General features: G+C 40.4%; 1 protein-coding gene across 2 annotated transcripts in view; it reads right to left on the bottom strand.

Annotated features, from left to right (window-relative positions):
- SUSD4 (sushi domain containing 4) overlaps positions 1-10,327 on the bottom strand; it is a 39,023-nt gene extending 28,696 nt beyond the window's left edge. The window contains exons 1-2 of one of the 2 annotated variants that reach the window (XM_051613831.1): positions 10,211-10,327; positions 2,581-2,793 (exon numbers count right to left, since the gene is read on the bottom strand). In XM_051613831.1, the coding sequence (XP_051469791.1) occupies positions 2,581-2,793; positions 10,211-10,259 (262 nt within the window). In that variant the 5' untranslated portion in view covers positions 10,260-10,327. The remainder of the gene's footprint in view (positions 1-2,580; positions 2,794-10,210) is intronic. The other variant, XM_051613832.1, reaches the window with a different exon arrangement.
- Positions 10,328-27,690: the final 17,363 nt, after the last annotated feature.

The following is a 27,690-nucleotide window of genomic DNA, read 5'->3' as shown; positions in this document are numbered from 1 at the left end:
ATTAGCCCCTACCTTAAATTGGGAAATGCACCATGAACTTCATTTTGCCCTGTGATAGCTAATGATGTCTGCTAAAACAGCAACTTCTTTCTTCTACAGTAATTGCTACAAATTTCAAATTTCTTTCTATCATTACAGGATTTCTGCAATAAGGGCTTTTGTCTAACAGATGAGAATTACAAATCCTGTTATAATTCCTCCTTTACTGCTCTCTAGATGTGCCACATTCCTACACTACCCACCTCCTTATCATGCTCCTCTCTCAGGACTCTGCTCCCAGCACACAAAACTCTTACCCTAAAAAGTGCTTAACCAAATGCTTAGGTCTTATGGATCATCACTGAATCTTTGCTTAGTGTTTCTTCTGAATCAGTGGAAAAAAGAATAAATTCTGTAATCTTACTTTTTTCTCCTGTTGCTAAACTCTAGGATTGTTTTAATAATACCTGAGTTATTATTATACTGTTAATCAGGAAAGTACTTAAGCAATTGTTTCACTAAACCCTAAATCAGAGTTCTACTCTTCATTCCAAATAATGAAAAGCATTTTTTGTGTATGCCTAATTTTGAGCACAGAACTTTAACAAGACTAATCACATAATTACAGTTATGCTCAAGCTTAAGTGCTTTGCTTAATCAGAGCCTTGGCTTGCAGTCCTTTTTAGGTGTTCTGTGCTATAAAGTAATAATTATGTCTTAAGCAACTGCTGTCACATCACCCATCCCATTCTCATCTTCCAATTTCTGTATTTTTTTTTAAAAACACCTGGCTCAAATGTTGATCACACTGACATCAGTGGCAGCTCTGCTGTTGATGGCATTGTGATCAGAAACAACCTCCACAGATTTAAACTGGACCAAGGAAAGTCTGAATATTCATTAAAGGCCTGAGAAGAGGTTTGAATATATAGTAAGATGTTAATGCTAATTTTAACAACTGCAGTGGATGATACAGGTACTACTTCCAAGATGCACAACAAAATTCCTAGAAGCTACCTGCAGTGGTTAAGAAAATAGATACTCTAAGCACCATAGCTTTTTCTGGTAGTTTGAACACTTCAACATATGCTGCTGTCACTCTGCGTGTATTTTTTCCTAAATAACCATGAGATGAGAGACGGGCATTTATGAAAGATGGCTGTAATATACACAGGCATGAGTTTAATAGATACATTATTTTTAAAGACAAGGGGTTGTTCCTTTGAGGCTGTCCCACACCATCATTACACGCAGGTACTACAGGCCCTCGTTGCCTTTGTGTTCTACACATCAGCTGCCATCTCAGTGCGTGCCCTGAGACAGCACAAGACTGTCCCTCACAGCTCTGTAGCCCATGGCCTTGCACATGCTCAGGAGTCCCTATTTCACCATGGCCTTACCTGCCAACAGGGTGGCTACCTGAAAGACCATGGACTACTTACCAACTGCCTCTGGCTATTCTCTCCAATATCATCCACCACTTATCCAGTTTATGGTCATTCCCTTCACACGTAGCTCCTGAGCATGGTCCTCCCTGGCCTGGCTTGCTCCTGCACATCCCTTCAAGCATCCCTGTTCTGGCACAGGATTCTCACTCTGTGCCCACCCACCAGAATAAACAAGTACTTAGAGTTTTTTTAGATGCTGAGTTATACATGATCCTATGTGTGTGTAAAAGAGCCACGTAAGTTTTTTACTACTTTTGAATGAAGCCCATATATTTATCTGATTTTAAACAATGGAAGGCATCCTGATACAGAATTTATCTTGCTCCATCTTGAAGACAGCAAGACATTGGTAATAACTTCAGTGTAGAGGTCACAACACTAAAATGTACACACTTGATTTAACTAACACTTTTCATGTCTGTTGGTTTTACTAGCTCTATTGAGCCATTTTTTTTTTTTAAAAGAACAAGTTATAGCTTTAATATACTTGGTGAAATTAATTCTTTGTGTTACTTGGATGCATTTTTGCATTTACGTTTATGATATTAAAATTAATCCTGCCTCTACGTAACTCCTAGAATAAAGTAATTTAATGTCCTAATTATTTAAAACCAAAGACAATTTCAGAAACCCAGTATGATAAAAATAAATTGGTTTGTGCCATAATAGTCTGAATTATCTCCAAGAAGACTTCTACTGTGACTTTAAACTTCTGCAGTCCAAGCACATTTCTTTTCCGGCTTGAATCAAGCACATCATAAAATATAATTGTTTAAAACTCCTGACTAGCAGCAGCTAGCTAGCTAGCTAGCAGCTATAAGCATTAGAAATTCCTTATAGTTTCCTAGTCACGTATTACAGAAAGGAATATTAAGTGGACAGCTTTAATAAATTGTTACAGTTTACTCATACTGAAGGTTGTTTTTTTCTCTATGCATCAATTTGTAACTAGGTAAAAGGAGAAATCTCACAGTATACATTTAACTGACAATTGGGGATTATGGATGGGAGAGATGGGAAACTAAAGTTTGCATCAAATAAGATGCAGTGAGATGGCTAGGCTTTTGTGTTTTGTGCTGAGACACACAAACATGATACATGGACAAGTGAGAAGAACTGACACTGGTGAAGTGCTTTAAGAAAACTGACTTACCTTCTTGTAGGCACACAGGTTTATCACTTGGTTTCCAGCTCAGGGAGCCATTAAAGTGTCTCACGCAAAGTTTTTTTGAAGTACCATTAAGCCTGTATCCTTCTTGGCAATGAAACCGGACTACCACACTTTCAAAGAAAACACCTGCACTGGGTGTCTTGTATCCATGTTCAGGAGCTCCAGGATCAGCACATGCATGTAGATCATCAAATCCTATGTCAGACAAAGATAAAATCAAAGCATGTTCATTTACTCCTCACACAGCTGTAGTTGAGCTTTTTCTAGGTTCTTCCATTTGACATTTCATTTTCATGGGGGTCTCACATCATCCATTAATGACCTACTTGGGTATTGGGTACTCCAGAGCTGGGGAGAGGACCAACCTGCAGCTACAGCAGAAATACTGAGGTGACAGAAATACTCCCACCTTGTAATGCAGCTGCTGAGGAAGCAAAGTCAACCACACTCAGCAGTAGCTGACCTGTGAAAAATAAAGCACTTGACCCAACCTACCTGTGGGGATTGCACAGTAATGTATCTGCAATTACTCTTGGGAACTATGGGATTTTGGAGGTCTGGTACAGTCACTGGAAAGAATAATAATAATGTTTCAGAAGCTGAGAAGAAGAGGAAATAAAAAGGCATGAAGACTAACTGCCATCCAAAGACATAGTAACTAAACCAGAAGATGAGCTGCTAAGTACAGGGAGATTATGAGCTGGGAGGAAGCTCTACCACAGAGAAAAGGGACACTGGATGTGTCTCTTTTGGAGGTATGTGATCCCCCTATCATGTTGGCTTGGTGGCCCTACCAAATTCTTCAAATGCTGTTATGGGAGTGCTGTGTTACTGCTGACACCAAAGTTTGTAAAGCCCTTTACTTTCACAAAATTAACTGTAAAATAGCAAACAAACCCCCAACACTTACAATCATAAAATGTAACCATTTATCACTTTATCAAACTCATTTCTATGTCATTTGCATAAACAGAAGTGTTTTTTTTTACTGCAGAGCAACAAAGATTTAGTGCAGCACCGAATAAGTGCTGCACACCAAAAGAGCAAATGGCTTTGCAGCAGGAACAGCAAGGGGGCAATTAATGCCAGTGGGAAGGACCTGTGGAAAATTTGAAACTTGTCGCATCGTAGCTTTAATGTTTCGAGTTTAAAGGAAGAGTATCAGAGAGCCTAAGCTACTTCCTTCATGACAAGCACGAAGTGCTGCCGTAGAACAGTCAGGGAGAAGGAAGATGTTACAGTGACAGGCTTCTCAAAATAAACCTCCATTTCCCGAGGCCAAACCATTCCCTCCACCCTCGGAAGCTTCTTATGCTTCAGGCAGCAAGCCCACATTCTTCAATAAAGTTGGTGAAGATCTTAATTATTTTCCTTTAAACCAAGGGATAACATGACATTTAGCTCAACTTTATTACTTCAGTAACCTCAGAATTTGCAGTCAGACACAGAATGTTATAACCTTCCCTGAAATATGTGTCCTATCTTACTAGCTGCATCAGGGAACTGCCTACTGCTGTGCTTCTGCAACAGCAGAAAAAAGAAAGGTGCTGAGGTCACATACAATTTGCCTGGTAAAAAAAAAGTAAGTCAACCTCATTTCTCAGTTTTCATTAAGTCATATATGCAAAGTTAGAGATTTTGGGGCCATCAGCACAAAACCCAACATAGAAGGGAAGAATATTTTTTCTTTCCTTGGTGCAGCCTAATTCTGTGACCCTATTGTTGCTTTTCTGGTAACCTTTCCCCAGCAAAGATTTTCATTCCTCCTAGGGATCACTGTGCAGTAATTGGTCTCTTAGGTTGTTTTTCTTGAGTGCAGTTTGTGAGCAGATAAATCTATCCTCAAGGGGAATTTCCAAGAAGGAATTGGAATGCAAATGGAAAAACTGAATGATGCACCCTCTAGTTTCTACAAAGGCAGTAGCCAGCTGTTTTTCAGCTACTGAATACGAGATGACACATGGGATCAGCACAGGATAACTGCTTCCATGCAGCATTTCCAATGCTTGTTCCTGAAGCAAGGAAGGAGGAAAAAGCCTCAGGGAATAGCCAGCTAGGTGGATTACAGATGCAATAGAGCAACTTCTCATTCTAAGATCATAAAGGCAAAGCAAAGAAAACTCCAGACCCCTCTTTTCTCCATAGATATCAACAGTAGACATAGCCTAAACCTTAGTCCTACCAAAATCAGTGGGAGCAACTTGTATGGAAAGCTTATTTGTGAAGATGTACGTGATCCAGGCAGAAAGCAATGAAGCCAGCAGTATGCCACCTCTTGCTGTGCTTTGGCTGAGGAGGAGGCAAAGACCTGTGCAAGGCAGGTGCACTGAGGCTGACCACTCTGCTCTGGATGTCCCAGTGCACAGAGCTGCTTTGAAGGGGCCATGACAATCCAGAGAAGGCAGGAATTGTTCTGGTTTTCACCAGGGTTTCTCATCTCATATTTGAAAAGAACAATAAAAGCTACATAAATGGGAAAGCCAGTCTTTTGGTTATAATAGAAAGGTGTTATTCTGCAGGAAAAAGTAAAGCAACTAGGACAAAAAAATAACACAGAACCACAATATATTCTGTTTCTTTATAAACTTTTCAATGGGTCTTTGGGGAAAAAAAATAATTTCTTCTTTGTCTACTGGACTCTTCCTGATGGTTACAAAGAGAGAAAGGGGAACCATCAGCACCTACTAGCAAAAACTATACAACACATTTGTCAAATAAAGCATTAAATTTTCATGTTACATATATTGTAAAAAATTAGTAAGGTCAGTAGCCATCATCATAATCGACATAGCATCTCTACAAACAACTTTATGGGATGCTGTTGTATGGCTTTAAATCCCTAAAGTAGAGACTACACAATTATTTCCAGAACTGACTACTTCAGTAATCAAAATAGCTTAATATTTAGTCTAAGTTGTAGACTTTTGTATCATGACATCTTTAAGGAATGTTGTGTAAAATTTAATGAACAATAACACCTTCTGATAAGGTTAATAAGTACATAAGGTCATCATCACCAGTAAAACATGGAGTCGATACAGAATATATTTTGGTTGCGGTATTTACTATATTTCTATTGTTGGACCAACAGGAGGTCATCAGAAAATACCAATGCTCTTAACCTGGGTAAAACACAAGCAGTTTATTTGAACTTCTATTTCACCTAACCTACTCGGTATTGTCAGTCAGGTAAAAATTATGTCATATTAATCAGAGCCTGAAAAATAAGTAATTCTTTACACTCTTTGGGGTGTCAAATGAACCATTCTAATTAATTTGAATGGACTGTATTTCTAGAATTCTATGTTCTCAAACATATAATGATTCATCTCCTCCCAACGAAAGCTTGAAATACCCTAAGTCAGCAGAAAATCACACATTTGTGATGAAAATAAATCATGATAGCCTCAAATTAACTTCAGATATGCTTGAAAAAGGCAGGAGGAGGAATCCCTCAGCTCTTCCTGCCATTTTCAGTTTCTCTGTATCCTCTTCTCAGTTTCCGCTTCTGTTTTCCATGTTTCCCTCTTCCCTTACCTCCATACCTTACAGCTCCTTGTAAATTCACAGTGCTGGCAAGGTGATTTCTAATCTGGATTTGATGGACTTCTTTGCCTCTAAAACTGCTATATAGCATTTCAGCGACAAACTGCTGATGCATGGGAGCTCTGAAACAGCAGCATTCATTCTTGATCAGAGACATCACTCTAATTCCAGTTTGTTACACAAACAGTGAAGGAAAAGTGACGTACAATGTGCAATAATATCTAAGATTGAGTATTTTCATAATTTGTCTTCATCAGGATGGAAAATGGCAGCACCTGCATTTGGGTTTACTAAATCAGCAAGTTCTTTCTGTCTCAGCTGGTGGTGGAGGAAGGCAGAGGCTTTGCAGCTCATGGCAGGACCAGACTGCCTGCATGTACATTTTATATGGAGTCTGTAAACACTGCAGCAGCAGGTTATCTTAGGTCGGCTCTCAGTGAAAAGCCATATTAGGACTAAAGTGGAAGGGCCAGAAGTGCAAACATGCCAGGGGCTTGCTTGTCTTGTACAAAGGAGAAGTAATTTTTATCCCTTTAAGAGTTTCTGCCCTGTTTCTGTGAAAGGCACACAGGCACAGCATCTTGTGCCCTTGGCTGTTTCTGCTTCCTCACTGCTGATGATGTTAATTGAACTATCCCCATGCCTCTGTAACAAGAAAAGGAAGGATGTGCCTTGATTGGCATCTGGCCTTGGAAGTGAAATGGAATTATAAACCTGTGATTTCATTAGTGAAACACCTGCTAAAGTCCAAGCTCTCTTTAATCCCTTAAGGGTCACTAAAGCTTAGGCTTCCCTGAGGTTTCAGCTGCTTTGTAAAACCCTGCCCTGTTTAAGTTGTGAATCACAACCTTCCTCGCTATCCTTGCATAACATACTCCCAGCACTGCTGGATATCCCTGCTCACTTGGCTAAGCCTTATCCAGAGCAGCTGAATAACCCACTGGAAGAATGGGAGAAGTTCAAATTACTTCGTAAGTGAAACAGAGCAGCAAATAAGACCTCCAGGGGTGGGTACTTCACTTAAGCCACAAGCTGATCTATAAAATCAAGAAGACCATTAAACTTCATTCTCCTTCATATAACCCAAGAGTGCCATAGCACAAAATAAGAAAATCAGCGTGTAATGCAATTCACAAGCATCAAACCCATCATTCTGCAATAAAAAATGAAGTAGCAAACCCTGCACAAAGGACAACAGGCTCCAAGAGAGGCAATTGATCATCCAAAACACTGAAAGGCTGCCTCATTTGCAATTCCCTATTTTTCTTCTCTTTCCATTTCATGTCCTCTTCTACACCAACCCTGACTTTCCACATGTGTTCTCCATCCTCCTTCACCTCAACCCACCTCAAGCCGACTCACCACCTGCCCATGCACCCTCCTGCTAAGACCTCCATGCTCCCAAATCTTGCCCACCACTATGCTCACCACCTCTCTCTCTCCTCTTCTCAATGTAAGCTTGGGAAAGAGCAGTCACTCAGAGATGCTCCCAAGAGAGATGGTCAGCTTAACCTTAGCATCCCTGTTCAGGCGTGACAAGTCCCTGGGCATTTCTGTGCTAAATCAAACTGACATCTCCCTGGAAAGCCTGGGGATTGCTGCTTCCTCCAGAGCAGGCACAGGGGGGGTCAATGTAAGGAGCCGTAAGCAGGAAAAAGTGCACATGGAAGACAAAAGATGTCTTCCAGGAGCCACACAGTAGCTGCTTCTGCCTGGGAACATCACTAGGGAGAACAGAGCAAAAGCCACAGTATCAGCAGGGCAGGTGCAAGGGCTCTGAATAGATGACTGCAGATGTAAGAACAGCATCTTTATTTCAGGGGTCACGCCTCCAATTAGTTACTCCAATTACCATTCAACACTCAGGGATGACAGTCCTCCCCAACTGGTGCTTGACCAGTGTCATACAGCAGGGAGCAAATTGCATTTCCTACCCATGAAGGTGACCATTTTTAATTCTGAATGTGAACCTTGATAGAGGATTCTTTTATTGCCTTGACATTATGCTAATGCGTGAGAAAAAGCCACTTAAAACTGCTGGCAAAGGAAGATGGTTTAGAATACAGTCAGCGGAGCACTTACGTAAACCCACAGCAAACCAAAAAGATGTATTTGTTTCTTCTTGAGAATTGAGTTCCTTCTAATTAACATCTTAAACAGCACAGCCTGTCCCTTTAATCGTAACTTCTCAGAATTAATATAGCTTTGTCATCTTTGTAAATAAGCCATTTCACTTTTAATGCAAGAAGCACTTGTTGCTTCCAGCCTCTTGTAATCCAACAAGTCTGGCTGCATAATCTCTGAACCCCTATGAAATGTCATATGCTACTGGGTGATCCTCTGAACCTTCCATCACTTAAGTGAAAAACAGAAGGCTGGAAGTAAACTGTTGGTGGTTCTGTTGGCAGAGCTCAGCTCTTCCATGTTTTCATTACCAAAAGTTATCTTGGCTATCCTGGAGTATGATTGAGGGTGACTAAAAGCCACTGATGACACAAGAAATCCTACAACTTCCTCCCAATTCCTAAACATTTAAACTGGATATTTAGTTTCTAGCCAAGGCCATTACAGAATCACAGCATAAACGAATTGTCGCAGTTGGAAAGACCTCTAAGATCACCATGTCCGACTGTCAACCCCTTCCCCATGTCCTGAAGTGCCTCATCTACACAGCTTTTAAATACGTCCAGGGATGGTGACTCCACCACCTCCCTGGGCAGCCTGTTCAGCACCTGACTACTCTTTCAGTAAAGAAACTCTTCCTAATATCCAGTCTAAACCTTCCCTGGTGCAACTTCAGACCATTCCTCCAGTCTCATCATTATCCACTTGGGAGAAGAGACCAACACCCACCTCCCTACAACCTCTTTCAAGTAGTTGTACAGAGCAATAAGGTCTCCCTTCAGCCTCCTCCAAATGAAACAATCCCAATTCCCTCATCCTTTCCTCACAGGAAATTGCACTTGCATGCTGAGGTCTTAACTGACTCCAGTTTGCCAACATATGTTTGTTGACTGGTGACCCATAAGAATCATCATAAGGAATGAAATATGTACAAATTAAAAATATAAAATATTAATTTATCACTTATGCCAAGCTTTCTTTTTTACTGATTCAAATGAATAAGTGAGCTCATTACTTGAACTTAAACAAATCCCACTTGTATTTTCATCCTCACTTGTAACACTGGGTATATTATATGTCCAAGGATTTCATTAGAGCTGCAATATTGTAGATTTGGGAATCCAGCCTTAGGTCACTGAACAGGATTAATAGCAACACAGAAAACGAGCAATAAAAAAGTGCCAGATAAAATAAAACTATATTCCTATAATTTCAAGAATGTTACAGGCCTGCTGTGTTTTAAAAAAGCAGTATCTAAGTATTGTTGTTTATCTGTCCCATATTTTTGACACTCTTGAAAAAATTAATTACTATTACCGAGTTAGTTTAAACATTTTTAGTCTAGACAGGCATCCCTTAGGAAACATCGCAAAAAAACCCCAACATAAACAATGAATTACGAGCTAGTTATTATAGCAATATTTTTTCTAAGCCAATAGCATATAATATTTTTCATCACAGCAAATCCAAAGTAATGAAATGTCACACTGTTCAGCAGAGATCCTTGTTTCTGTAAGATGCAGGATTCATATACTCAGAGGTATGAGTTGGGGCTTTGATATTTATGCTCTAATCAACTACAGACTTCCCTAGATAATGCTGTATTTTTATTGCACAAAACAGTATGGTAATCCAACAAATTTTGCTTTTCAGATGGGCTATAGAAATTGATTTTATACTTTCCCAGGAACACACAGAGTTGGATATAGGGACAATCAGGATTAATGCGTGAATATTATAATATTAAACTTTTAAATAAAATGCACACTAGAGAAAGCAGAGAGACAAGGGATTAAAAAATCTGGTACATACTTAAAGCAGGAGAGCAGACAGACACCGTTTAAATCTTTCGCACTTGATTCCTTATCACAAATCCTCTGATGCTTCTGGGTGCTCCGACAGCTCTTATGCCCTACCGTGTTTTTTCTCAATATGCACCTACCCTTGAAACTGTGACCTTTCCTCTTAGATGGGGACCTCATGGCAGCCATCCATTTTTATTCACCTTTTCCCCTGTGTATGTTTTGCTTGCTGGCTCTTAATTAGTTAGCCTTGTAAAGTTGGAGCACTATCTGCCAACAGGTCTAGAAGATGTAAAGGAAAAGAAGACTATGTTCATACTTTTCATAACATATTTTCCATAACATATTTTCCACATGAGGACAGCCCCTGCACCTTTCACATTTGTTTCAGACAACACAACAATCAAGTAAAGGTTTTTCAAAGAAAGTGGGAAAAAACAACCCTGATAGATTTTGGTCCTCATCTGGACCCAAAGAGAAGTTCTGATTTCCTTCTACATGGAGAAGAGACTTTATGTTCCTACATTTTGTTAGTACTGTTAGCATTAAGCATACGTTTTAGTTTGCTATTGCCTTCCTTAGAACGGATTTACTGAAGAAAAATGAAACAAAGTTGGCTTGTTATTTTTCAAGAATGAGACAAACCCATAAAATTGTATAGAAAGAAAGCAGGAATCCAATTGGGCACAGAAAATGAAGCATTGTCATGATAACAAAACACTTGTTACTTTAATTATTAATTTAAAATGCTCTGTCCTGTGAGTAAACCTGTCCATATTGAAAAGACAGGAAAAAACAGCAGTAGGTTAAGATGATGCCAGAGCACATTTTTTTCCCATTCTTTTTGACTCATAATTGCATTCAATTTAATTACCTGATACAGGGTAAAAACTCCCCTAATGGCTAGTTAGGAGCAGCAGATAGTATATAGTAGCAGATAATCCTGTTACCCTTCTTCACTAAAAATCCTGCTGTGCTCACGCCCCTGGTGCAGTCCTGCCCCAGGACCTCCCTCCCAGATGCTGGAAAGTGATGGCTGGCTGCTTGGAACAGCAGAACAAGCAGCTAAAGGAGCAAAGTCACAGAAGAGCTGGTGAGCAAGACAGAAACATTTATAATTAAAACCCAGTGCCACTACAGAGCCATCATACTTAACCTCCTAAAAAAAAATCCAGAAAAACGTCAATGACAAATTGCACTGGCAAGCTCTCAATTTTTGTGACATCATCAAAAAATCATCACTGTGTAAATTCCCCTCTGGCCCAGTATTTCCCCTTTCAAGCCAATCTGTTTCCCATCTAGCCAGTTTCTTATCAATTTCACTATTCTTCTATTAATCCAAACCTTCACATATGCCTTCCTGGGTGGCAGTTTACTAAAGTCAAGCTAGACTCTATCTTCTGCGTTGCCCTTATTTGCGAAACTAGCTGTTGTCTCAGGAGATTAGCAGATTAGTCTGACACAATCTTTAACACATCTATGCTTTATTTTATATCATACCTCTCAGGCTTTTAACCTCTCTACCTTAAAAAAAAAATCTGAAATCTTGTGGATTATTGAAGTGACAGAGCCAAGTCCCTGATTGCCCTGATCATCATGTGGTATTCTCTTCCCCTCCCCCCCCCCCCCCCTTAATCTATGGCTATAACAGACAGTATCTTAAAACTCTACTCTTTCCATTATGGATATGGCAGTGAACTTATGTAGCAGGGGAGGAAACTGTGGACAGAAGAGAAACTGAAGGAACCAGAGCAGGAACAGGAGTGACTTGGCAAAGGTACAGAGATAGGATGTAATGACATGCAGAAATCTGTTAGCCTGGAAGCAGACTGACAGCTGTTTGGCTGGTGATACCGCTAGAAGATGAGAGAAGGATATGGGAACACAAGAAGCCCAACAGGGTTCTCAGTAGGCTAAAATGGAGAGCTAGAGAGGGACAAGAAGGCAGCAGGGCTAAGAGGATGTACAGGTGCATGAAACAAGGACAGGGCATCAATGCCAGGAAGATGCCTGGCAGGACAGTTTTGGATGCTGGCAATACGCTGTCAGAGCCTTCCCAAGAGATAACAGCCTATCCTTTGGCACCAGAAGAGCCTGCTTGTTTTTGGTTTTTTCCTTCTGACACCTCTAAAAACTCCTGACTCCATAATGAACTCTGCATTGACAACACTGAAGTTGAGACGGTCAGATGAAATCTAATATACTTTCTGTAATATATACACATCAGTACTAGTCTGTGGAAAGACTGGGAGTTATGGGATTCATGTGCACAGATAATAAGTAATGCTGAATCACCTGACGCTCAAAATATTTTCATAAAAGCCAATCTGAAAATCACATCTACTGGTTAAATCTAAAGACTATGGGCTTCTGTTCTTCAGAAAGTATTAATACCCCTACCTGTCACAAAAATAGATTCCCATCATTTTTAAGAACTAGAGGGAGAGGAAGAATATGCTTTTATTACATTTTTGTGGCATTGTAAGTTGATTAGCTGGGAGCTAGAAAAGGTCTAGAGATAGCAAAGAGACGGTTCTTTGTTCCATTCAAGGGTTAAGAGTTTTAGCCACATAAACAAGCAATTTACTTAAAACTTACTTCTGTTAATATATATTAATACAGAGGATTTCTGCACTTTCTCTTTCACTAGAGTGCTAAATGGTTCTTTTCAGAGCAGCAGCTGCAGCAAACCTAGTTAAAATGAAAAGCAGGTGTTACACAGATCCGTACATATGCTTTGCGAGAAACAGGCAGCATACCCAGATTTATATGTGTGCCAGTCCCCTAGGATGTCATAATTGTGTTTGTTCTTTTAATAACTTTAGGCTCCAGTGATCAGAATAAAAATTCTAGGCTGAAACTGCTTCTTCCTTAGTTCACCTCGCTACCCTGAATGATATAGTAAGCAGACTTAAATAAATGAAGGAGTCTGGCTCCCTCCTTACACTATAGACTCCAGCCACGCACATAATAGGTTGCCTGATTTAATTCAGGGTCTCTCTTTTCAAATCTTACTTTGTTTTTACAAAATATTTGGCTCAGCCATTTCTTTTTATAACTGCACCGATTTTTGATCCTGCCTTCCAGTGTTCAGCAAATTGCAGTCTCCACTGATACAGAATCACAGAATCACAGAATCGCAAAGACTGGAAAAAACCCTTTGAGATCATCAGGTCAAGCCTATGACCTAGCACCACCACATCAGCTAGATCATTTACCCTCAACACTTAATCACAGACCTGTAACAGCAGACCTTTACCCTAGACCCTTAACCCTAGACCATTTAATTTAGACCATCTTCTCTCCCCCCACACAAGACTAAACAAAATGCCTTCCAAGCCAGCAAAACGAGAGTGGCGTCTTTTTGCTGATTTAGCCAAGGACAGACTGGAACAGGCCCCTTGCTCTACCAGGTAAGTCCACAGCAAGAAAACAGCATAAGGGTTACGGTAATGGGCAGAAAAATGGACACTAGGTTAAAAACTGCCTCTGATAGAGTATGTACCTGGCCAGTGCTAATTGGCTAATTTGGACAGTGGTACTTTCACGAACAGTGATTTCTGATCTATAAAAGAGGGCAAGATCCGCAGGCCGCTGCTCGCTGCTCTCTGCCTGACCGGGACGAGACCCTGCTGCAGCACCTGGACCTGCCTGGAACGCCAGCCTCGCTGTCCGGAGGAGCCGAGAGGGAAGGGGGGGCTGCCCCGCGACCGCTGCCCGGAGTAAGCGGAAAGGGGGGGGCTGCCTGTGCACACACACACACAGACACAGACACAGACACACAGACACACACACTCTCTCTAACTTTCCTACCCAGCTCAACTCCTACCCTTTCGCTCCATTGATTTTACCCCTCTCCCTCAGAGTCTACCTTTAATAAGACCGTAGTACCTTTGAATTCCTTTTCCAATATACACCTAGACAACCTCTCCTGAACCTTGATCTCTTAGTTTGTGTTGACCCTTAATAAACCGATTGATTCGTAAACTAAACATTGGTCTAAGTAACAATTTGTGAGCGTGGTGGGAGGGTATTCTAACCTACCCTCTAAGACACGGTCCCGCAGCGGCCGTTCCTCTGTGAGAGGCGAACGCCAGGTGTGACCCTCGGTCTCGTTCACAAACCTCTCCACACTGGGGGGGAAAGTCGCGGAAACATCCTGACAGCCGGCAGGCCCCCAGTACTGGCCCGCGACAGCCTAAACCCTTAAACCTTGACCTAGAGTCCTAACCCTGGACAGAATTGTCCCAGAAGATCATCTAGTCCAACCATAACCTAACCCCCCCTACCATAACCTAATCTACCCAATCATTGCTTAAATCATGCTGCTAAGCACTATGTCTATATTTCACAGAAGGCGCGCATGTCCTCCACACCTTTAGACCTACTGCTCTCATAAAACGTAGTGTCTTGTCAGCATCATGTTGAAACTAGGCATGGTTATAGGAATGATAACCTTATACCATTTGGTTGAAGTGAAGGTTAAATGAAAGGCTAAAGGACATATATACAGTAGTGTAAAGGGATAAATGCCAGCCTCATGTTTAGTAGCTGTCTTAACACGGGACAGACAACTCAGCCGAGAAGGACTGATGTCAAAGTGATCTCTTGGGGGAGCAGCATGAATGTTTTGCTATGCTAGGATTAGGCTTGACCCAGTAAGCCACTCAGAAAAGAGCTGTGATGAAGGACAGAGCCTACACGCCACATGCACAAACGTACTCTGGGATTTAGCTTCAACCTAGCCCGAGGACTGAAGTATTCTTTCAGGGACTTCATTCTTCTTCCTGCCTAGCTAATTAATTTCTATTGAAAGTTTAAACTTAAACATCTTAAACTTAGTTTAAAAAGGAACTTTCTCAGAAAAAAAAACAGCCAATGTTATTGCTTGCTCCTGATTCTCTGAGGGAAATAAAAAAGCTAAATTCCTCTTGCATGTTCAACATTTCATTAACTCTGCTATCTTAGTGAAAATAACTATATACACACATGTTGTTACACATCTTCAATCTCAGCATGTTTGCTATGACATAGACACAATTATGCATACAGTACACCACATACAGAAGCTTAATTGGAAATGAAGATTGAGGTAAAATGAGTGCATGCTATGGAAATAATGAGAAAATTGCTACTCCTCAAAGCCTCTGTACGCGTTTCCGGCTTGAAACAACTCAGCTTTCTCTTAGGTGGCAAGAGATGCTGTCTTGACTTTATCAGCTGTTCTACATGGTATGGAGGAAGTACAAGAACAACTTAATCTGACACCAAAAACACATCTTGTTACACTTACTTTTGAAATATGGCATAACTGAACTGGGAGGAAATTGTTTTAGTGTGATTTATAACAGCAATGAAGAGTTATATTATTTTCAGTAATGATTTTGTGCAATACATTTTCTCTTTGGGAGTAAGCTTCTGAAGTATTTTGTCTGTCTCACCTACCATTACAGACTTCAGCAAAACTGTGAAATCCTCATGAGAATCAGGCCTGTATATAAATCCGGTAATAACTCATTATCAACTCTTCATTTTGGTTTTATTTAGGCTGTTGACATCAGGCTTTTTCAAATTGCCACCAACCAGTGGAAATCTGCCACATACCTAACCGAGTGGGCTACTTTAAGAGATTTTACTGCAAATTCTGACTGCTGTGTTTGAGGGAAGCTTTCAGAGTGGAAGGGGAGAGGCAGAACATGAAGACCAGGGAGCGCAGCTTTCAACCTGAAACCTTCTGAGTATTTGCTCATGACCTACAGAAAATGGATGTACTGGACAGCATAAGGTGTGCAGAAATGGGAAGGGCACCACTTAAAACCAGTCCTTGCTTTGGCAACTGGAAAGAGATGTCAGCCCTGCATCAGTGACAGACTGTGCACACCCTTCACTCATGAGATGAATTCCATGAGCTTTAACTTCTTGCATCCAGACTACTTGCCAGACAGATCTCTAACAACAGAACCACATTGCTCAATTATTTCACGCACACTCGGAAAGCTTGGGGAAAAAACAAACACAAAGTAGCTCATGGGAACTGAGCAATGGGTTTTTAAATGCAACAGACCCCACCATTACTTCAAAACACCTTTATGCATTATGATTCTATTAAAAAAAAATTAATCAAAAGTCAAAGTAGTTTCCTATGTTAAGTGAGATAGCAGGTCTCATTTTTTTAGGTAATAAAAAAGAGACTCTTTGTTTTCACTCAGTAGATCTCATGTCCTGTTCCTATCTGAGTATATTGCTCAATAGCAACACTGTACAAATGTGTTAAATTAAAACCCATGTTGTGCAGCAAATCCTTCAGCTACCCCTGCAAGAAATTATCTTTTCCCTCTTCAGTATGAATCTACATTGCTGCTCCCATACAACAGATGTGTTGTTGTTGTTGTTGTTGTTGTTATTATTATTATTATTATTATTATTATTATTATTATTATTATTATTATTACTATTATTATTATTACTGTTTCTTTTGGTTAGTGCTTCCAGTCTTACAGGATACTCTGCTTTTTAAATTTTCTTTTTTTAAAAAAATCAAGAGCCAAATTAAGTTAACGTAGCCACCAGAGGGAGCCTCTGATATCTTTCTAGAGGAGAAGAAACGACTGAAAGTGATAGACAAATTAATGAAAATAATTACAGTTGAGAAATTGAATTCAAAGAAGCAGCAGCTTTGCCTGAAGACCAATTACTATTTCAGTGTAAGTTTTTGTAAAAATATGTAATTTAAGGAATAACTGCCTCTTTCAATACGGAAAGCATGCAGAGAAAGGACAAGAATCAGACCGGGATGAGAATGACTCTGATTAACAGTTGCCTCATCCAAAAATACAGCAACTCTTCAGCCTCAGAGGGTAGCTACAAGCAACTCAAATTACTCAAAAAAGCTAGCCTTTTGCTAGTAGATATTAATATATAAATACATGAAGGTAATAAAGTTGTATCGAGTTTTCCCTACCTAGTCATAAACATTTTAGCATAATTTGCAAAAGAAAACATGCAGCTTGTTTCCTGTGTATGAAGCCTGTGTTTACATCACGTCTGCCTTGCTGAGCAGATGGATGAAAGCAAAGCTCTTCAGAAAAGACACCAGAGCTTTCTCAGACCACTCAAAATCTTGCACAATTCTCCTCATGTTCCCTAGACAACTGACCTTTGAAATGTCATTAAAAATATGAAATATTAAAAATAGGCTACTACAGAGTAGCATCTGTGTTTTATATCCTTTTCCTTCTGTGGCTCTTCAGAAGAAATCTGCCTTAGAGCATATATTGCTTAGAGGATGAAAAAGGATACAATATAATATGTTTCTGGTATCTCCACCGGTACAGGTACTGAAATATTCATCACTTGTTCTAGTCCCTGAACTACTTCTGAATTGCTTATGCTGTTTCTGAGAAGATGCTCACTATATAAAGACGTTATATGTTGTTATTCTTAACTACAATCCTTCTAACCAAGAAATTTTGCCAGATGGGCTTTACTTCACAATGACAAGTGCTTATGTTTTAGTTCGCTTAGGCTGGAACTGGGACTTTTCCCTTTCTCTTCCTGCAAATGGAGGAAAATGTTGCCAAGCATATACCAGAGCGATTGCTAGATGAGGCGTGGTATTTACTCTCTCAAGATCCTTCCCTGCTAAGGGACTTCAGTTCTGGATTCTTCTTTTCCAGAAGAAAATATCCTACTGGAACTCATACTGCCAACACTTTTTCTTTTATGTATCTGAAGTAACTCTACATAGGCAACCCGGGTTAAAATAAATTATAGTCTTGGGAAGGATCTCAAGTGTTTATCATGGGCTCAGCTATAAGAGGACTGGAAAAACGGCCATATGAGCAAGCCTAACTTCAGCATTTTGTAACCTGAGGGTTTTTGCAGTCCAGTGTCCTTTCAACCTCTTCTACTATGTCTTTAACTTGAACTGCATATGACTTCAAGAAGGCAAACTGGTGCTTTCCTTCATGTGGCTCCATTTTCTCCTAGGCAAAAGGGTAGCTTCTGCCTCAGATTCAAGGCTGATTACAGCCCTTCCCAAAAAGCATGGAGCAGAATAACATGCAGCATAGGAATACTGAGATACTTTCACAAGCACCTAGGTGCCTTTTGAGCATTTGCAAACTCTGATAATTAATTAATACAAAAAAAGGAACACATTGCGCACAATTAAGTATTGCTAAAATCTTGTTCTAACATTTTCTGAAATCCAAAGCTGTGAAGTCAAAGATAAAACAAGCATGGGAAAATTCAGTTAACCAATTACAAAGTTATAGGACATTGAAAACAAGGATTCCCACTGAAAAGCTACAGGCATCACTACCAACTCCACCTTCCCCAACACAGCCCAGACCAGTCCAGCCCCACTCAACTACACAGCTGCTCATCATACCTCATAAAGTCACAGTTACACAACCAGCACAAGGCACTTGATATAAATGTTGATGTCATGGTGATTTTGAAAAACATTTCTATTAACATTCTGTCTCCAGCTTCCCTAGCTAGCTGACTGCAGACCATTTCCCAAGATGTTCCAGTTCCTCTCTGCAGAGCTCTCTTGTGTATCTTAATAATAATTCATAAGATTTCTATCACACCTTTTATTTTGACTCCCACTGACATATTCAGCTGTGACTTTCAGAGCAGCAGTAATACTGTTGTAGCTGTGATTACCTTCACAATACACCACAGCAACGTTGGTAGGGAATAAAAATGTATTTTGTTAGACCAATTAAGTTAATTATAAAAAAGGACCATCTCAGAATCAGACAAGGCCTTCCATACATAGGTTGCTGTATTTTCTTTACTACAATTAGGAACTACAAAATGGCTTTTTAATGGCATGCTGGCCAAAAGATTCAATTGATTGGGAACAAAACCTAACAAGGTTGCAGGAGTTAAAAGTTTGCAAAGATTTTATGTTTAGAACCAGAAGCAAAATCTAAATAAACCAGAAACCTATTTCCAAAAGTATCTTTCATCTCCGTCTCATAATTAGTTTCTTCACTGACCTTTTCCCCCTTTTGAAATATATCCATGGATCAGTGAGTAGCTAAGTTTTATGCAGAAAGTTAAGAGACCAAGATATACGTGTCAAAACAAAGAAAATAACATAGATCGACCTCCTGCAAAATAAATGAAGGAGAAAATGAAATAAAGTCACTTTGCAGATATGTCCCTAGCTTTTTTCCCTCAGTTTCAGGAACAAGTCCAGCAAGCAATCACATGCCAACTACATTAGCCTACATACATCTGCCTTGTACAATACGTACAAGGCCAGAATACAGTGAGCAAACATCAGTGAATACAGTCTAAAAAGCATAGAAAGGATTTTCCTTTTGGCATGGATGTAAAGTGCTAGAATGTAAAGAAATAGTATTCTTAGTGGAAGGGGACTGCAAATTTCTCCCACGGCCCCAGCAGCACTTCTTCAGCCCCAAGTAGTTCAATTCTGCAACCAAGCACAGTTCAGCTTCAAAGATTTCATCCAAAACTGGCATCTCTGCTGAGGTCATATGATACTATCTATGATGCAAACACTTGAGCAACTGAAAAATCCCTTTTACATTTGTGAGGTCATCTAATACCTATTTAGATGGCAGCAACCTTTTGTCACTGTTGACCTATGATCACTGAATCAGGAGCTTAACATATAACTTTCTTTATCCCTCTATCCAGACTCAAGGTTTCCAGGCCACCATAGCTCTTATGTAAGCAACTATGAGATGCTGCCAATAGAGCACTGATTTTATTGCTGTACAACAAAAATGTTATCTCCACACATTCAGAATCAGATATGGGAAGAAATGTCTCAAAATGCATAATATGTCTATGAAATCAGCCATTTTACATCTTCTTAAAACCATTCAGTTCATGCCTGTGCCATATATATTTCCCACTCTTGAGAGATCTTTGACCCTACCTGTGCAGTGGAGAAGAACACCTAGGATTGATTGTTAAAAAATGTAATAGCAGGCAAGTTCCAATAAAAGCCAGTTCATACGACCTTCTGCATCTTTGTTTTAACCAAGCTGGGAACACTCCTGCTAAGCCATCTGCTCCTATAATGAAAGAAGCCACACAGGGACACTGAAGAATGTGAACTGTGCCTTAGCAGTTTGGTCCTACTTGCGCCAAGGCAGCATATGGTCATGTTGTGTGTTCATAAAGACACCAATGCAACAAACTCTTCCTAATTTTAGCTAAGGATAACAGCCAGATTATGTTAAAAAAACCCACTATTGTTCCCTGGGCCCAATTTACTTTGTTCCCAGTTTCTCTCCCTCCTTCCCCCCAGCGGCACAGGGGGACAGGGGATGGGGTTTAGAGTCAGTTCACAGGCTGGTAGTTCCTGCTGCTCCTGCCTCCTCAGGAAGATGGATTCCTTACAGTCCTTCCCTACTTCCCCATGGGGTCCCTTCTATGGGAAAGAGTTCTCCCCAAACCTCTCCTTCATGAGTCCTTCCCACGAGGTCCAGAGCTGCTCCAGCCTGGGCTTCCCACAGAGTCAGGGGCTGCTTTGGGAAGAGTCACCTCCCTTGTGCCAGGGTCTTCCACAGCTGCATAATCAGAGTCCACTGGCAGCAAATCTTCTGGCCACAAAATCCAAGTCCAGTGGCCAAGTTCACCCCTCCTGGCAACGTCATGGAGTGTTCCACCACGTTCCTCCACGAGTGCAGGGGGACAGCCTGACATCTCGCCATGGGTTGCAGGGAAACTTCTGCTTGGGCACCTTCTTCCCCTTCTTCCTCACCAACCACCAGCACTGCTCTCCTTCCCCAGCACTGCTCTCATCCTCCAGCACAGCTCTTCTCCCCTAAGTGCTTCTCTGTTCAGGTGTTACCTTGATTCTTTCTTATATTAATCACTGAGGTGCATCTATTGTCTCTCTAATGGCTCTTTGGCTGGGTTTTGGAGCAGGGGGAGCTTCTCAGCTTCTTATCTGAGCCACTCCCGTGCCCCTTCCCCTGCTACCAAAAAACCCACCAAACCAAACCAGAACACATACATAATGTATCTTTTTTTTCCTAACAGTAATTCCCTTTACTTACATTGCACTATAGATCTGTAATTCCGTTTTGAAAGGACTGCTAAATGGTTTCACCTTGACCAAGTACTACATTCATTCTGAACTAAAGTTAGAAGTGATATGAAAGAAAGGGGAGGAAAGGTAGACTACATTCTGCCAGAATGAAGTATTTCTTAGGCCATATTTTCAGGCTGGAATAATACAGATTCTTTGAGCATGAGCAAAAATGTCCACATACGTGTATTACAAATACAAATCTTGTTGGATACACTTAAAACAGGTCTCAGATCTTCACAGAATCATGGAATCATTCTGGTTGGAAAAGACCTTTAAGATCATAAAGTTCAACCATAACCTAACTCTACCAAGTCTAATGCTTAAACCATGCTTACAAGCACCACATCTACATGTCCCTTAAACACCTCCAGGGATGGAGACTCTCTGGGCAGCCTATTCCAGTGCTTAATTACCCTTCCAGTGCAGAATTTTTTTCTTGTATCACATCTAAGGCTGCCTGATCCATCTTGAGCCCTTTTCTTCTTGTTCTGTTGCTTGTTAGTTGGGAGGACAGACCAATGGCTACCTCACTACACCCTCCTTTCAGCTAGCTGTAGAGAGTGATAAGGTCTCTCCTCAGCATCCTTTTCTCCAGGCTGAACACCCCCAGTTCTCTCAGCTGCTCCTCACAGGACTTGTGCTCTAAACCCTTCACCATCTTTGTTGCCCTTCTCTGGACTCACTAGAGCATCTTCAGCTGCTTCTTTATGTTAGGAACAGATCCCAGCCTGGCACCAAATTGCCACAAGCCCATGTGCTTTGGACAAGACCTGTGCCTCATATTCAGTCATTCCACAGCTATATAATGTCTATGTAATGGAGTGTGTCTCACACACTTCCCATGTCCTTGGCAGGACTGATAAACAAGTATAACAGGGAGGCTTCTTCTTATGTCTGCCAATAGGTGGTATATCATGGAAGAACAAAATCATTGAGGTTGAAAGGAACCTTCTGATCATCTAGACCAAAGACGCAGCTCAAGCAGGGTCAGTTAGAGCAGGCTGCCCAGGACTATACTCAGTCAGGTTTTGAATACTTCCACAAATGGAGATTCCACCACCTTTCTGGGCAGCCACTGCTCAGTCACCCTCACAGAGAAAGTGTTTCCTGATGTTCAGAAGGAACCTCTTGTGTTTCTGTTTGTGCCTGTTGCCTCTTCTGCTGCCACTGGGCACCACTGAAATAAGCCTTGGTCTGTCTTTTTTGCCCTCACCCTTCAGGTTATTTTTATACATTAATAAGATCTCATCTGAGCCTTCTTTACTCCAGGCTGAACAATTTCAACTCAGCTTCTCCTCACATGAACCATGTTCCAGTCTCTCTCTTCATAATGCAGGATGCTGTTGTCTTCTTTGCTGCAAGGGCATGCTGCTGGCTGATGGTCAGCTTGTCCACCAGGACCCCAAGCTCATTCTCTGCGGGGCTGCTTACCATCTGCTCAGCTCCAAGCTGATTAGGATTTGTAAGCATCTGAAAATGAGCTCCCCTTTAAAATGTGTGCCTGCATAACACCAGACTTGGATGTAGATGCAAAAATAGCTAACAAAAGTGTTTTAAACTAGGGCAGGTGGGGGAATTTGTTACAGTTGACTATGTAATGTTGATGAGTAAAATACAAGACTTAAAGTGGAGAGCTCAGCTAGCACTAACCTGACTTAAAACATCCTTCCCAGATACTCACATAGGATCTAACAGACAGTTTGTCTCCTACTTTGAAAACATCTCCCTGGTGTAGTTTGAGAAGACTACATTCTTCCCTATACAGAAAGTGAAGATACACTTCCAGGGAACGCCATGAGGTTTTATATCACCTATGAAACACAACCGGTCCTCTACTTTGTACATACACAATTTCAAACACACAGATGAAACTACCACTGAGCTATCTTGATTCCCAGGTATGGACAAGGAAGAAGTGAATCCTTGAAAAGGAACATACTTTAAAAATGGGCTACATTGTGAAGATTGCTTTCAATCAAAGGGAAGTGGCAGGTAATTTGTTGCACTCTGGAGTGTATTCTGGATTCTTTACTTGATATCCACAAGGTTTCTGTAATGACAAATACTTCTTCTACTGTTAAGTCACTTATGCCTTGAAGTCATGGCCAAACCACACTACGTCTTTCTCATCTGCTGGCTCAGCTACCATATTGCACTATACATGGAGGCAGACAAGGAAGCTACAAAGTTCATAACTAAGGGAAAGATGAACACATTTCCAATGACCCAACATCCCACATTTGTTTCAGGACCCAAACTCAAATTGATCTTCCAAATCTTGAAGAGAGAAAGTTCCACGCCCTCCTGAAACAGCCCCTTTATGGCCACAGCAGCTGCAATATCTCAGTGCTCCTAGCACTGAGATCCCTAAAACAAGACCTGCAACTACAACAGATGAGGGTGACAAAGGGTCTCAGCATTTCACCTCTTCTGCAGAACTCTCACATATCGAATGTGATTGTGATCTCAAAACTTTCTGTTACCAAAATGAAATACAAGACTCATTTCACAACTTAGGATTTTCTACAGGAATTTTCTCAAAGAGATCAAGTGGAAAAAGCACCAAGAAAAAAAATTAGCTATGTTGCACTCTTGCTTAATAGACTGCAGATGAAAGCGGGAATATATATGGTCAGTGATTGCTTTTTTGATTCTTTTTGGACAGAAATGTCTAGTATTGCACATGTTTACAGATTAGATGTACAAGGGCAGTTTTACAATATGAAAGCTAAAGTGCATTGTTTACATTGCTTCTGCAGTTCTCTTTCAACACAAAATTTTACTGAAAATCAGATTTATTTATTTTTTTAAATTATTTTGTTTCTTCTCAAATAACTGTACCTAGTACAAGAAGAGACTGGAAGCTACAAGGGATCAGATCCTCCTTCCAGGAGATTTAGAAGACAGTGATATAGAAAAGGTCAGTGTTCAAAAGGCACTCAAAACAAAAAATAGCTTGTCTTGAGGGTGTTTCTAAAGAAAAATGTGCTTTATTTCAGATATTTCACAATTTAAATATTTAATATTGCATCAACTGCCAACCCATTATACAAGGCAGAATTTTCCAGAGTCAGAAATGGAACAGAGAGAAACCATATGTGTGAATGATTGTTTATAAAACCAAAATGTTGAATAAAAGACATACAAGGCAATAAGGAAACTGAAGCAGAAGACCAACTCCAATAATCTCTTCAGCCTACACATCCACATGGCCAAAGGATGAAACTATAATCTTCTACATATTATATCTACGCTGTACCACTGTAATTTTGAAATAGATCTTTTGCCTAAGGAGTCTTCCTAGCTCGCAATGCTAACACTGAAAAATCATATATCCATTTCAAAACCAAAGAGAAACACATTCTGGTAACAATTGCCTCAGCTCCTTATTCCAACCAGAGTGCAAATACGAAGCCACAGCCTTCTACCCTTGAAATAGTCACCTTGCAGGTGGAACAGGGCTCTTACCACTGCTTCCCTGTGAACCCAGGTGCACAGAGACATCTCAGTCTGCTTCTGTAGGACAAGTCCAACATGCAGTGGAATTGCAGTTGCTCAGTTCATTTGAGGTGGACTATGGAGAGGTATTGCCTTTATTTCACACAGCGGTTTTCAGTGTGGTGGTACAAATTGTAGAAGACAAAGCTAACCCATGGATACTGATTCCAAGGGTACCTGTAGGCACAATCAGCACCTGAAGAAGCCATGTGGTAAGGCCACAATAGGGACAGTATCTGTGAGTAGGAGTAGAGACCACTTCAGAATGAGAGGAATGCTTTCCTGCACATATAGAAGACACACTCTCATAGGCTCTGAATAAGGGAGAGGTGTTCATCCTGAAAAGTCAGTCTTAGGAACTGTCACCTGCTCTGGTGGAGTGGATAGAAGATGCATGCTAAATAAATATAACTGGCTTGATTTAAGAAATCACTGCCTCCAGCAAGCACTTGAGTATATATTTACATGAAGAAATAAAGGAGGAGTAGGTAGAATGCAATATTGCACTCCATTCCAGAAGTACCTTGCACGAAAACCCCACAAAACCAAGCCTGGAGCAATGTTAAGATTATTTTCATTGCTGACTACAAATCTGCAATTTTTCTGTTAAACTTGACTTTTTGAGCAAAATTCATTAGAGGTGAATCCACTCTCATGACATACATGGTTTTGGTAGCAAGGGATACATGACCTCACCCAGAGGGTGTGGTAGAGATTCTCAGTTTAGAATCAGCACCCAGACAACAAAGCCAAGAGTCAGGTGGGGGACTCAAAAGCAAGAGGACACCTCTACTGTTAAAAGAGTAGGATGGTATAGGCACTGCCCTTGTTTAGCAGGCACCCAAGTCTGTGAGCAGACAGGGTAAACAGAACTAAACAGCATGGCTGAAAAGAACCACTGTATTGTTTTGGTTGGAAAAGACCCTGAAGATCACAAAGTCTAACTGTTAATCCAGCACTGCCAAGTCCACTACTAAACCACTTCCCTAAGCACCACATCTACACATCTTCCAAATACCTTTGGGGTATTTCTTCCCTGGGCAGCTTGTTCCAGTGCCTGACAGCCTTTTCAGTAAAAGCGTTTTTCCTAATACCCAATCTAAACCTCCAGTGGCACATGAGGCCACTTCCTCTTCTTTGACTCCTTCTTCCTTAGGAGAAGAACCCGACTCCCAGTTCTCTCATGGGCTTGGCTAAGAGGATCAGACTGTAGCTCTGAGGTTCCAATTCCTAAGATTTATCAGTTTAGAAACCTCTTTGTCTTACTTCATTCAACTAGCAGAGTATACAGCAGTATCTATTGACAATTAACCTTCGTAACATGAAGGCACAGGAGAACATTTATTAACAAACTGTCAGATTAAATAATTTCCTGGTTGGAACAAACTCATAATGCAACTTGAACTTTATATTTAAATACAGTGTGTGCACACAGTATGTCTCTTTGTATTTGCTTTGTTTTTTTAAATACGTTGTTGAGTGAGAAATATTCTGCTGTACAAACCAATGATGTTGAACACAGTAAGCTACTGTCAGTCTCAAAATACATAATTTTTCTAACTGCTACATTGCATAACTAGATATTTAGAGTCTGTTTAAAAGCAGATTATTTATATAACAGTTCACAATAAACCCTGTAGCAACAGTGCCATTTTCATGCAAATTTGTACTGAATGTCTTTTTAAACTATACTCCTTTTGTCTAATACAAAGGTAAAACAGTTCAGAAACCAAAGGGCTACTTAGCTATGCAGTTTTTAATTTACAGTAATTCTAATCAACATTTTGTAAATAAAACAGACAAAATTCAGCTGCGCTATAAATCCAGATCTGTCAGAATATTATGTTATTAATATTTCCTTCTTTTGCAAAACATTGGGCAGATGGTCACACTTCAAGCAGATTTCAGTACAGCGGCCAGAAGTCATTCCCCACTAATGGTGCCATACAATTAAAGTGCCTTAGGTCCATTTCGAAAAATGGTATAAAATCACAACTTTCAAGGACTTTTACTAGAAATTTGGGGTAAACCACCTCTGAAAATTAAGTACTTTGATTAAACCCACGGTCTCCAATGCTTCTTTTTCTGTTAATAACATTTGATCTTGGGATGCCACATCACGTGTCAGGGCTGCGGCCCAGGCAAAGATTTTACATTAAATGGTAAAATAAATGTCTAGGGTAGAAGGTCTGGAACCTAAAAAACACAAGTGATCATCTGTCCCAACTAAATTGCAGTCACAATAAAACCTTCAGAGGGCCCAAGGGTCTCCTCTGCTCAGTTTTATAAGACAAAGAATCTGGTAGGGCAGAAAATTTTTGCTGAGTGGGCACTAGCTTACTGCAACTGAAGTCTATTGAAAAAAAAATTTCTAAACTGGTATTAATAAAAACTTCAGTGAGCTAAATTTCACATTTTAAATGTTTTTAAGAACTATACAGTATCACTAGAAGTATGATCCTATAAGAAAAAAAAATGGAAACTGAATTCCTCTACATAATTGTGATATTTTACTACTGATATAACTCAGAACTTAACTCCTGTGATCTCCACTAAACCATGTATCAGAAAATACACAGGAAAGGCCTCAGCAGTAGCCTTGTGTGACAACTGGCTGCTAAATGTAAAGCTTTCAGGGACGGGAGAACAATTCACTCCTTTGCTCATTCAGTATTGGCTTCCCCTTCAAAACTGACAGCAATTATTAGGAATTAGTGTTAAGTGACCTGGGCTAAGAGACAGACCTGTACCCCATAAAACTACAGTAAGAGAAGGCCTTCAGGTGAAAGCAGTTCCAAATTTGGAGCTAACAAGTACTGACCTACTGAAGGAAATAGGACTGATGATCAAGTACAAATCCCTGTTGGACTCAGCCCTCTGGAATACACACCCATGGTCAATATTCATTTTCAGTTTCTTTACAAGACAGCTTTTCAAGCCCCTGCTGCTATTTCTGACTGCACAAGTTTGAATTCTGTATTACCCATGTATAAAGAACAGGATTATTGTGTACAAGTATATTTTTTTCCTCCAGCA

The sequence above is a fragment of the Apus apus genome, chromosome 3 (genome assembly GCF_020740795.1).
Source record: "Apus apus isolate bApuApu2 chromosome 3, bApuApu2.pri.cur, whole genome shotgun sequence".
NCBI classification, from domain to species: Eukaryota; Metazoa; Chordata; class Aves; order Apodiformes; family Apodidae; genus Apus; species Apus apus.
This window is presented reverse-complemented; position numbering and strand designations above follow the sequence as displayed.